The 12,477-nt window shown below is 54.5% G+C and overlaps 1 protein-coding gene across 1 annotated transcript in view; it reads right to left on the bottom strand.

Moving 5' to 3' along the window:
• The window catches only part of PHF2 (PHD finger protein 2), a 78,378-nt gene that overhangs the window by 27,431 nt on the left and 38,470 nt on the right, over positions 1-12,477 (bottom strand). Inside the window, exons 2-3 of the mRNA XM_056126759.1 lie at positions 8,174-8,259; positions 5,211-5,325 (exon numbers count right to left, since the gene is read on the bottom strand). Of these exons, the coding sequence (XP_055982734.1) occupies positions 5,211-5,325; positions 8,174-8,259 (201 nt within the window). The remainder of the gene's footprint in view (positions 1-5,210; positions 5,326-8,173; positions 8,260-12,477) is intronic.

The raw sequence follows: 12,477 nt of genomic DNA, 5'->3' as shown, positions 1-12,477 counted from the left end.
ATTTCTGAGCTTGCTGAGTGCTTCAGTAAAGTGTGTATTATTAATGAGGACGCAAAAGGGTAAGAAATTTAAGGAATGGACAAGAATATCTTGTTCTTTCCTCTAATACCACACCAGTAGGACAGATCTGTCTTCAACAGCATAGGGGATGTACCATGCATATACACACACACACACACACACACACACACAGAGGGAGAGAGAGACAGAGACAGAGACAGAGAGAGAGATGGAGAGAGACAGAGAGAGAGAGGGAGAGGGAGAGAGAGAGAGACTTTCTTCATTTGATGGTCTTCACACCTAGGACAGGCACTTTAAAAGTTGGAGGAAAATGAGGGCCCGCACCTGCCTGGTAAGCAGGAGACCAAGGATTCACCCCTGGCACTAAGCACTTTCCTGTCAGCTACACGACTGTGCACTGTCCTGGCCTCCACACCAGCGGTGTCAACAGAGGAAACGGAAGAGGGAGGCATACAGAATAAGAATAGCAACATGTTCAGGGCCGTTTTCTTAATGAAGCAACATCTCATTGTTTAATTTACAATATAAACTTTGCATCCAAGATGACATGTTTATAATAGTCCAGGCAACAGGGTTCTAATGGTTAACAGTTATAACACTGATGTACAGGTGCTGCAGCCCACCACAAAGTGCCCAGGACTATCCACCACTGTCCCTATGTTACATCTGGTCCCATTTTCATTCCCCTATTGCTTGTTCATTGGAGTTTTGTAACCCAAGGCCAAGGGTTGGTCTCCGTTCCATATGCTCTCTTCCCTCCTTGTGTCTCTATACCACAGGTGAGACCCATCACCCAATCTGTCCTTCTCCCTCTCACTTATTCCCCTCAGCATGAAGCCCTCCAGGTCCATCCAAGTTGCAGTGAACTGCATGATTTCAAGATAACACTGTTAATCTACTTATGAATAGGCATTAGGTAAAACAGTATCTGGGGGCAAGAGAGATAGCACAGTGATGAGGTGCTTGCCTTGTATGCAGCCAAGTCAGGTGTGATCTCTGGAACCCCCTATGGTCCTCCCAGTACTGCAGGAAGGATCCCTGAGTGCAGAGTCAGAAATAAGCCCTAAGCACCAGCAGATTTGACCCCCAAACAAACAAAAATAGAATATCTTTCCCCACAGCATTAAAATTAACCAGTCAAGCCTAATCAGTGGCTGAATAAATAGCAGTACTCCTACATAAAAAAAAAAGATTTTTAAACCAAGGCTTTATATAAATGAAAAATAATGTTAAGAGAAAGATGGAAAATGTCTTTCTTTTTAAAAATACCTAATTGAACCAGAGTGATATTAAATAGTGCGAAAAAATTTGGCTGCCTTGCAGGCAGTTAACGTGGGTTTCATACCCAGCATCCCATGAGCACTGCCAGGAGTGATTCCTGAACATTGCTAGGTGTGACCCGAAAACCAGAAAAAAAAAAAAAAAGGTAAAGATATGCCCAACCATTTTTTTAATATATTAAAAATAAATAAATAAATAATAAATAAAATTACCCAGTCAAGAAAGTGGGGAAATACCTATTCATTTGCCACTTGTGCATTATTAATAAAATTACAAGATTTAAATGATTAAAAAAATACATTGAGTGAAAATTGAAAAGATCTCAATAGGTGAGAAAACATTCCATATTGTGGACTGGGAGATTTGATTAATAGTGTTAACAAGACAATGTCCAGGCATCAGTTCTTCTGGTCTAAAGATTTCATACATTCCTTGAAAGAGTCCCAGTGACTGCTGTGCAGATATTAACAAGATAAGCTTGAAAAAGCCGAGAGGTGAAGACTCCTGTCTTGATTTCGGAATGAACTGCAAATTTAGTGATCAGCACGGTGAGGGATGAGCTTGCATTTAAATCAAGTTCAGTGGAAGAGAACTGAGAGTCCAAAGCAAGTGCTTTGGACATCTAGGGCTAAGTGATTTCAACAAAGGTGCAAAGACCATGTAACAGCAAAATTAATTTCCTTTTCAAGTAGAGATGCTGGACAAATGTATGGTCTAAAATGTCCCAGAAAGGAAGTGAAGGAACTGAAGAGATAGTGCGGGCATTAAGGCACAGGCCTTGCATACAGCTGACCCTGGTTTTATCCCCGGCACCTCAGAGTCCTCTGAACATTGCTGGGTGCAGTCTCTGAGCACCACACAGTGGCCCATATCACACAATCCCCTTAGGGCCCCAAAGCACCCACTGCTCCGGGCCAACACTAGTCCACTAGTCTGACTGGCCAAGAATGGCCGGAAGGACCCAAGGCCCTCCTGAGAACCCCTATTGGGGAGTCCCCTGAAAAAGGAAATGAGTTCCTTACCTCATACTAGACACAAAAATTAAGTAAGAATGCCAGGTCATAGGAACTGAAATTCTATAAAATTCTCAGAAGAAACAGATAAGTCCACACAAACCCTGTTGTGTGGATAAGAGTCTTAACACTGTAGCACTGTCCTCCCGTTGTTCATCGATTTGCTCAAGCAGGCACCAGTAATGTCTCCATTGTGAGATTTGTTACTGTTTGGCATATCGAATATGTCACGGGGAGCTTGCCAGGCTCTGCCATGCGGGCAGGATACGCTCGGTAGCTTGCCGGGCTCTCTGAGAAGGACAGAGGAATCGAACCCCGGTCGGCTGTGTGAAAGGCAAATGCCCTACCCACTGTGCTATCATCACTCCGGCCTAAAAGAGTCTTAGCCATGACAATGAAAGCACAAACAACAAAAGAAAAAAATTAAATTTATTAAGAATCAGAAAACGTTGGTGTTTCAAAAGAAACTATCAATAAAGGGAAATGCCATGGCACCCTAGGGCTGGCAGCAGAAGTGTTGAGACCTGTGTGCTCAACCCGGTGCCACTGACGTGCATACACAGAGCATGACCTGACGCGGGAGGAATTGAGAATGTGATATGCATGAATCCATCAGAGTTAACATGAAATCACAGTGCCTCAGTACACTTATTTTTAATTTTTTTTGGGGGGGTCAAACCCAGCCGATGCTCAGGGGTTACTCCTGGCTCTGCACTCAGGAATCACTCCTGGCGGTGCTTGGGGGACCATATGGGATGCTGGGAATCAAACCCGGGTCGGCCGCGTGAAAGGCAAATGCCCTACCTGCTGTGCTATTGCTCCAGCCCCGATAGCACAGCGGGTAGGGCGTCTGCCTTGCACGCAGCCAACATGGCCGACCCGAGTTCGGTTCCTCCGCCCCTCTCGGAGAGCCCGGCAAGCTACCGAGAGTATTCGATATGCCAGACACAGTAACAACAAAGTCTCCAATGGAGACGTTACTGGGCCCGCTCGAGCAAATCGATGATCAACGGGAGGGCCTTTACCTTTTACCTTACCTTAAGGAATTCTTACAGTTCAGGACAAAAGTAAATAAATAAATAAATAAATAACCGAGCGATGCCTGTGACGTGTTGTTTCCCAAGGAAGATTCACAAACAACCCACATGGGTGTGGATGTGCTCGGCACTGCTCACTAGCAAGCAGGGAAATGCAAATCAGAACTACAGTGAGTGGGCCCAGAGCTATAGGACAGTGGGGAGGGGCCTGCCTGGCACATGGTCAGTCTGGGTTCCAGCCCAGCCAAGAGTGATCCCTGAGCCCTGAGTGCAGAGCCAGGAGTAACCACTGAACACTGCTGGGTGTGACCCCCCACACACACCAAAAAAAAAAAAAGCAAACAACCAAAAAGGATGTGTCCACATAAAACCTGGATCAGAATTTTTATAGCAGACTTGTTCATAGTAGCCAAAAATTCAGAAACAACCCAAATAGTCTGTCAGCCCAGCAAGAGACAAATACAGTACAACCTGCCCACACAATGGAATATCATTCCACCATGAATGAAAGTGAAGAGCTGAACTGACAAAGGTCCCCAAGGGCGGGTGCCTGGAGAATGTTGCTAAAAGGGAAGCCGGACCCCAAAGCCCACCACACCTTTTAGACGAAATGTCCCGAACAGCCCAGTCTACAGAAACAAAAACTGGACCCGTGGCTGCCAGGGCTGGTGGAGAGATGATGGTATATGATGAACATCTAAGTTTCTTTAGGACGATGAATTTCCTATAATTAACAGGGGGGCACAACACTTTACAGGTCTGATCACAGAACTTTAAAAGAGCAAATGGTGTGGTATAGGAGGGATAACTCAACTGAAAGTGAATTCAAACAAAGAGAAAGAAAACCCGATCCAAGGAGGAATCAGTAAGAGTTATTTCTTACTCATCAGAGACCACATGAGCAAGGAGAAAATGAGGTGAAACACAGAGAAGGGGGGAAAAAAACCATCAACTAAGACTTCCGTGTCTGGGACCAGGAAGATGCTCAGCAGACAGCACCTGCTCTGCATGTAGGAGCCCAGGTTTGACCCCCAGCACCCCGCAGTCCCGTGGGAACTGCAAGGAGCTCAGCTCCCAGTCCAAAGCCCCAGCCCCAGAGCACACTGAGTGCCACGAGCAAGAAAGCAAAACAAAGTATCCAAAGTACAGGCTCAACAACACTGAAAATATGAGACCTAAGCCTGCAACCACTGAAACTTTACCATGTGCCTGTCAAGTTGACAGGCAGGGATAGGGTGGGTGTTGGGGTGGGGAGGGAGTATGGGGACACTGGCAGAGGCAAGTGGACATTGGCGGTGGGATTGCTGCTGAAGTATCATGTGCCTAAAACTTGACTATCAAAACTTTGTAAATCACAGTTCTTAAAAATAATAATAATAATAATAATAATTCTGTGTCCAGTGAATTTTCCTTCAGATCTGAAGGACAAATAAGAACACTGTCTGACAAACTGTGGCAGTATGGGAGTGGCCAGAAGGCACCGGTGACCACTCATGTCCCTGTCCCACAGAAGTGGCTCCTAGCCTGCTGGACAGGTAGGTTGGGCACACTCCCTAGGGGCACTGAGGACCCCACCAGGCCTGCCTGAGGGGGTAGAGCCTAGAATGTGACTCTCGAGTCCAGGTCGGGGGAAGGGAGGACATGGGACACGGCCTGGCCCTCCCTATCCATCACATCAGGTCCCCCCCCCTTCTAGAAGATTCCAAGTCAAGGTCTGCCCCAGGCGGAGAAAGAAGGCCCCACACCTGGTGTCAGTGCAGGAGTAGTCTGTCCCTGTGTAGGGAGCCAGCTCATAGCCTTCAAGTAGAGGACCCCGGCCCCTGGGTGGGGGTGGGCAGGACCCAGCGGCGGCACCCACCTGGGAAAGGTCCTGCTCCGCAGCTCCTTGATGAAGAGCTGGCTGCCGTTCTGTACTGGCTTCACGTCGGGCGTCTGCCCTGGGCTGTGCTTATGCCAGGTCCGCTTCTTCTTCACTGCGGGGACAGGTGGCAGAGGATCCCCCGGGGGTCGGTCCACCACCCCGCCCACAGCCCGCTGGATGTCCTGGCCGGTCTATAGCTCCGCCCACAGCCTTACCCAATGTTCTGGCCCGTGTATAGCTCCGCCCACAACCCCACCCACATCCCCGCCCACAGCCCGCCCAATATCTCAGCCCCTCTGTAGCCCAAGCCCCGCCCCCCGCTCCTCCCACAGCCCACTCAATGTCCCGTCCCGTCCCGGTTATAGCTCCGCCCACGGCCCCGCCCAGTTTCCCATCCATCGATAGCTCCGCTTATAGCCCCACCCAAGTCTCCATCCCGCCTATAGCTCCGCCCACGACTCTGCCCAAAGCCCCGCCCAATGCCCTATCCCGCTATAGCTCCGCCCACCGCCCCGCCCCATCTCTGCCCTCAGCATCAACTCCATTGAGTCTCCCCCCACCCACCTTCTCTCCAGACCTGCCATCAAAGAATAAAGTCTATCACCTTCCTGAGGGACCGAGTCACCTGACAGCTCCAACTCAGGGCAGGGGCAGGCTACCATGGCTGTCCCCTCCACCTGCATAACCGCTGGACACCCACTTGTACTCTGCCCCTTCCTCCACCTTGGTGGGGACCAGTTCTCTCCACCACCCATGGATGCTTCATAAGTAAATTCATAAGTAAATCCCTGTGGGTGCTTGGAGGTGGGGGCGGGCTAGAAACGACTTCCTCAGCCCTGGTGCCCATCTATGGGGCCCTGCAGGGGTGAGGTCAGACACAGCCAGCAGGGGAGGGGCTGGGCAGGCTGACTAGTGGGCAGAGTGGAAGTGGAGCGGGAACCTGCAGCACGTCCTCCTCCACATTTGGAATGCAGGATGGAGAGAGGCCAGGTCTGTGACGTGGCCCCAAGAAGGAGCACAGTGGCTGTGACTTGCCCTCTGGCTGAGTGCCCCTTCCTAGTCCGCCAGTAGGTGCTGGCCCCTAGAGACCACCAACACCAGCGTGATGTCTCCAAGGACACCGGACAGGAGAGAGGCTCCAAGCTGGGACCTCATGTAGCACCAAGCCCCCAAAGGCCCTGGCTGTCTGCCTCCCTCTCTCCTGCCCTGGGAGTGGCCCCCAAGGTCCACAGACATCTGTCCGACTCTCTCCTGCCCTGGGATTGCCTGCCCTGAAGGGTCATGGACGTCTGCCCCACGTTTTCCCAGGAGTGTTGGCCCAGCCCCGGCTCTTATGGGGGTGACACTGGCACAGTGCCCAAAGGAACCAGGAGGTAAGCAGGGAAACCAGCTTCCTGCTGTGGACACTGGCTCACGGGCTCAAGCATCTGTCCCGACCCCTGACTGCCCCTGGGGCCCATGGCCCCCAGCACAGCATGAAAGGGATGCTCGGGGACACCCTCCAGACCCATTGGCCTCTGTGCAGAGCCCCACGGCAGAGCATGGACTCCGGGGCAAGAAGGGCTCAGCTCAGTCCAACCCATCAGGTGCCTGAGACTAGGAGCTGCTCCGACCTCCACCTGCTGTGGCTGTCTGTGGGTCCAGCAGCTCACCTCTGCTCCGTCTCCAAGGAAACAAAGGAGCAGGAGTCACCCCAGCTCTGTCCAGAGGCACCAGGAGGGGGCAGAGGGACTCTGAAACACCCTGACACTGCTGCCTTTCCCACTGGCCGTGTGATGGTGCCAGGAGTGTCTGAGACAGGCCGTGCCCCCTTCGGGTCTGTCCCTACAGTGAACAGAAAGCTAGCCCTGGCCCAGCTGGTATCCTCCTCCTCCCCGGGGCTCAGCGGGCCAAGCAGCCCCAGGTCTGCATACGAGCCCTCAGGTACCCTCAGCCCTGGTACCCTTGCATCAGTGGTCCCCTTGCATCAGTGGTCCCCTCCCCAGTCCACAGCAGGCCCCAGAGAACCAAGGAGGCCCTGCCCACACAGTGCCACTCTGGACCCCCAAAGCCCACAGGTCCAGGAGGTGGAGTGGGGGTACCCCAGTACCCCAGTTCCCTCCCTCTATGCTAGCTGGACCCAGACGACTCCCCATGGGGCACAGGTGTCCAGTGCCTGTGTCAACTTGGGAAGAAGAGCGCGACCTTTGAAAGGGCACGGCCATCCCACTAGCCACCCAGTTCAGTGCCCGGGACAGCAAAGCTGGGCCTAGTCACCCCACCGGGCCCACAATCAGCCGGCAGCTCCTAGGAAGCCCTGCCCCAAGCTGGACTGGCTCCAAGGCCACACGGAGCACTACACTGTCGCCCTGCATGCGGTCTGCCCTGTCCCCGGGTGAGGGGCTCCTGGACTCTGTGTATCCCACCCGGGTTTAGTCTCGGGGCTCAGCACTCATGTCCCTGCTCAGCCATGACCAGAGCCCACGGGACAAACCTGCACCTTTGGGGTCCCCTGAACCCACACAGGAAGCAGTATGGAGAGTCCCTAGGATCCACCCCCAAGAGAGCCCACACAGAAGGCAGTTTGGAGGGTCCCGACTCCCCCCAAAGGAGCCCACACAGAAAGTGGTGTGAGGGTCCCCTGACTCCCGCTTGGATCTGGAGAAGGGCATCACATGCTGAGACTCCCTGTGGCAGTGGTTAGCCTGGTGGCCCATGGACCTGTGTCCCACCCAAGTCCTGCCTCAAGCCACAGGCAGCCCTGCCCCAGCCTTTGAAGCTGGTGGGTCTCCACCCGGGGCCTGGGAGCATCCCAGGTTGATGGAGAGGCCACAGGAGTCAGGGGTGGGGGGCAAAGGTACAAGAACTCAGGCTGGTGGGGACACTGGGGGAAGGTCACCCTGCAGGGCCAGGCCTAGTGCTGGGGGCAGGGACCCTGCTCCTGGGGCCTGAGTGAGGACAGTGCCGGGCGCGGTACTTACACGTGGACTTGCCGTGGGTCTTCTCGCAGTTGGGGCAGTGGTAGATGTCGATGTCGGGGGCCTCCTCCTCCTCCACGCCAACGCAGCTGGAATAGAGGGGACACGTGTCACCACAGCCAGCAGCTCCTCCAGCACCTCCCCCGAAGCCCAGTGGCGTCCCAGCCCGAGAGCAGAGGACAGCGCCAGTGCAGGGACTACCCGAACGGGGTCCCAGAGGGCAGAAGTGGTCAGGACAAGGCCTGAGTGTCCTGCAGGACAATCTCTCCCCAATAACCTTGACTGCGTGGCCACCCCCACCATTCCCCAGGGCCAGCACAGAGTCATGGCCAGACCCTCCAGTCCCCGTGGAGGCCTGCTGGACGCTGCCCCCCCACCCACAGGGGCCGCATTCTGACTGACCATATAAAGAGCGAAGTGGAAGCCTCGCCCCACGCCACACACAAGAACCAACTCAAAAGGAATTAACGGGCTGGAAAGACAGTACGGCAGGTAGGGCGCTAGCCTTGCACACAGCTGATTTGGATTTGGTCTCTAGCACCATAAAGGGTCCCCCAGCCCCGCCAGGAGGGACCCCTGAGCACAGAGCCAGGAGTTATCCCTGAGCACCACCGGGTGTGGCGCCAACTAGCCCCCACCCTCAAATATATAGACGAACGACCCAAATGTAGGAAGCAAAACCGTACAGCTCTTAGAGGAAAATCGAGAGCAAATCTCCATGATCTTGGATTTCATTATGGATTCTTCTGCATGACACCAAAAGCATAAGCAACAGCGACGAGAAAAGATCAACGGGACATCACAGAATAAGCTTCTGTGCATCGAGTGACACGAATGCTGTCGGGAAAGGACAACATACAAAACAGGAGAAAATATTTGCAAATCATGTAGCTAATGGGATCTGAGCCTCCGGAATACATAAAGAGCTTTGCAGCGTGACAACCGAACAAATCAATGTAGAAAAGGGCAGGAGCCTTGAGTGCACATTTCCCCAAACATGGAAAAGAACGGCCCGCAAGCTCACGAAAGACGTGCTCAGCATTCAACAGTGCCCCTGAAACACAAACAAAAACCAGTGGAGAGCACCTCAACCCCACAAGGGCGAGAACATTCCAGAGAGGGAACCGAGAAACAGAGCTGGGGACGGCGCAGAGAACTGTCAAGCCTTTCAGGAGAGCAGCGGGAACATCAAGTAGGGCCATTTCTGGGGGAAACAGTCCAGCGGCACCCCAGAAAGTTCACAGAGAATCACCCCATGACCTCTGCTTGGAGGTCCAGACACTCAAGAGGAATTAGAACCGGGAACAGTTGAGCCCATCGTTCTTAATGGCTGCATTTCCGCAGTGACTGAAATGTGGAGCCGAGTGCCTCATCCCTGAAGTGTGGAATAGACCAAAGGTGGCCCTCGGCGGCGGACAGACATGGCTCTGTTCTCCCAAGGGGGCGAAGCATGAACACAAGCTACTCCAAGGCGGAAGCTGAAATGGGAGGTGGAGTGAAGTCTTGCACAAGGGCCCGAGCCATGGACAAAGTCATGTACTCTGTGGTCATACCTGTGGACCTGCAATAGGGGGTGGGGTGGGACCATTGGGGGACACCAGGGAGCAGGGAAGGGGCCTGGGCTGTGAGTGTTGAGTGGGTACCAAGTGTCCTTGGGAGACAAGAATGTTCTGGATTCAGAGAGAGACAACTGTGCTACACTACGAAGGCAAATGAATGCCACCGAATGATCCCCTTTGACAAGGCTGATTTTATGTTACGGGAACTTGATCTCATTATATAAAGAAAAAGCAGCGATTCCGAGAGGGACACATCTCATCACCACCATTCAAATCTAAGGCACCATACTCCTAAGGACTGGTCACTTGGGCCCTGGCTGGCCACACTGCCCAGCACTCCATGGGGATAGCACCAGTAGCACTACCCAGACTCAGCAACAACAAAAGCACCATCGGAGACCACCCCCTGAGTGGCATGTGGCCAGTGCAACCACACCGGGACAGGTATGGCCGGAAGAAGCCAGATAGATGTTTCTGGAAATGCCAAGTGCACGCCCCCATCTCAAACATGAGCCAAGTTAAGTCCAAGCAGAGTCAAGAGTTGGGAGCAAGGGCCTGAGAGATGGTACAGTGGGTAGGGCACTTGCCTTGCACGCAGCTGACCCGGATTTGATCCCTGGCACCCCGTAGGTCCCTGGTGCTCCTCCAGGAGTGATCCCTGAGCTCAGAGTCAGGAGTAAGTCCTGAGCACCACGGGGTATGGCCCAGAAACCAAAAAGATCAAGAAAAGAGTCAGTGCGGAGGCGAGGGAGGGCCGTCTGCTCTCAGAGTCGGGCAGACAGGGAGAGCAGAGGGGAAGCTGGGGGTGTGCAGGGGCGGGGTCGCAGCCATTTGTGCCCTGGAAGGCTGGGGCAGGGCCAGGAGCAGACAGACCCTCACCGCCCACGGGGAATGCCCATCGCACTGACCATGGTGGAAGGGGGCCATAGTCACGCAGTCATCTTCCCCTGACAAGCTCAAGGGTGGCGCCCCTAGTGGTGCAGGCACAGAAGTGCACACGCCGAGTCATGGAACCACATCGAGGGCCCCTGCTGGACAACCTCCCACAGTACTCCTCCCACTCCCCATGACCCCCACAGCCAGCCCGCTCCTTATGCTTAATCCACAGGGCTGCATGGAAGAGGCAGGGTCCCAGTGCTCCCTTCAGGCCGGACGGCGCCCTCAGCCTTTTTCTGAGCTGGTGTGTCCAGGTCATGGCCTGCCCCCTCCCCACATGCCCTCGGTGAGGTCCCTGGCACAGGCCTGTCCAAAGAGTGCAGGGCAGCCTCAGTGGCTCGAGCCACGTGGCGGCGGAGTCCAGCAAACCCGCGGGGTAGAGACACCCAAGGCTGAGCACTGTGGGCTGAGTCTTCTGCCCACCCCCACCACATGCTGGGAGCCCGAGTGAGTGGTCAGCCGAATCTATAATCAGACCCAGAATCCACATCCGAGTCCACGGCCAGGGCAGCCCCTTCATCCACAGCCGGTGCCCACGCTGTGTCCGTGCCAGGAGCCTGGCAGGGTCCTCTCACACCCCCAGCTGGGCATGCCCTGGCGCTATACACCTTCTCACTGCATGTGCCCCTGCCTGCCTGTCACGGGGCAGAGGGCAGGGCTGGGCAAGGATAAGCCCCCCACGTGCCAACCCGAGGGGTCAAGAGTTTTGCAGCCAGTTGGTGACTTTCCAAAAGGTCAGGACTCATGCACCGCCCCCAGAAGGTCCAAAAACCTTTCAGAACCTGGTTCCGGGGTGCAGGGGGTCCAGCCTGCCCTCCCGTGAAGGTCACACAGGTGGCTGGGTCCCACTCAATCCAAAGGAGGGGCCAGAGTGATAATGCAGGGGGTAAAGTATTTCCCTTCCACACACCCCACCTGGGTTTTGATCCCCAGCATCCCAGGTGGTTCCCGAGCACCCCCAGGAGTGCTTCCTGAGTACAGAGTCAGGAGTAAGTCCTGAGCATCGCCACGGATGGCCCAAAAATCAAACAAACAAACAAAAACAGAACTGGGACAAAAAAAGCGAAACTACCTTAAAACACAGCCTCCCCACCCCCAGTCCAGGCTTCCCAGCCACCTGTCAGGACCAGCCAGGGCATCCCCAGACACCCAGTCCCGGTGATCTCCCATCAGGACCAGCCACCCAGACACCCAGTCCCGGTGGTCTCCCATCAGGACCAGCCAGACCATCCCCAGACACCCAGTTCCAGCGCTGGCAGGAGCCAGGCCCATCGGCGTAACGGAGGGGAGAATTGAGGCCCCAGTGTGGGGACGCGCCTGTCGCCCCTCGTGCCCTGCAGTCCTCTTTCCTCCCGAGATCCCAGCACTGCTGTGTTTGGAAGCTGAGGTTGCCGCAGGCCTGGGGGCCGGAGAGGGGGATGGCACAGGACATGAGGCAGGGGTCAGGGTCCCTTAAACTTTACAAGCCCCCTGGGGCCAGCTCTTCCCAGAAAAAAACCCCACCCCATGGAGGGAACCACAGGACACATGCTCCCTCCCCGAGGGCAACTCTGTCACTTTCTGTGCTGTTTGCAGAGGGGCAACCCTGACTCCTGGGGGGCCTCGAGGATCAGGAAACTGTCTGCATGCTGGCGAGGTGAGTGTACCAGGGGTGCTGACTCCAACTGCTCAGGATTCTGTTTTCCCCAAAGACCATCTGCAGGGCCTAGAGCAACAGCACTGGAAAGGCCAGACACTTTCCTGCCCGAGTTCATGGTTACCAGGGCCCAGAGTCTAAGGTCCTTGAGCAGAGCGCTGGCCTGGAGACAGCAT

The sequence above is a fragment of the Sorex fumeus genome, unplaced genomic scaffold (assembly GCF_029834395.1).
Source record: "Sorex fumeus unplaced genomic scaffold, SorFum_2.1 ptg000063l, whole genome shotgun sequence".
NCBI lineage: Eukaryota > Metazoa > Chordata > Mammalia > Eulipotyphla > Soricidae > Sorex > Sorex fumeus.
Note: the sequence above shows the minus strand (reverse complement) of the source record. Positions and strands in the feature narration are given on the sequence as shown.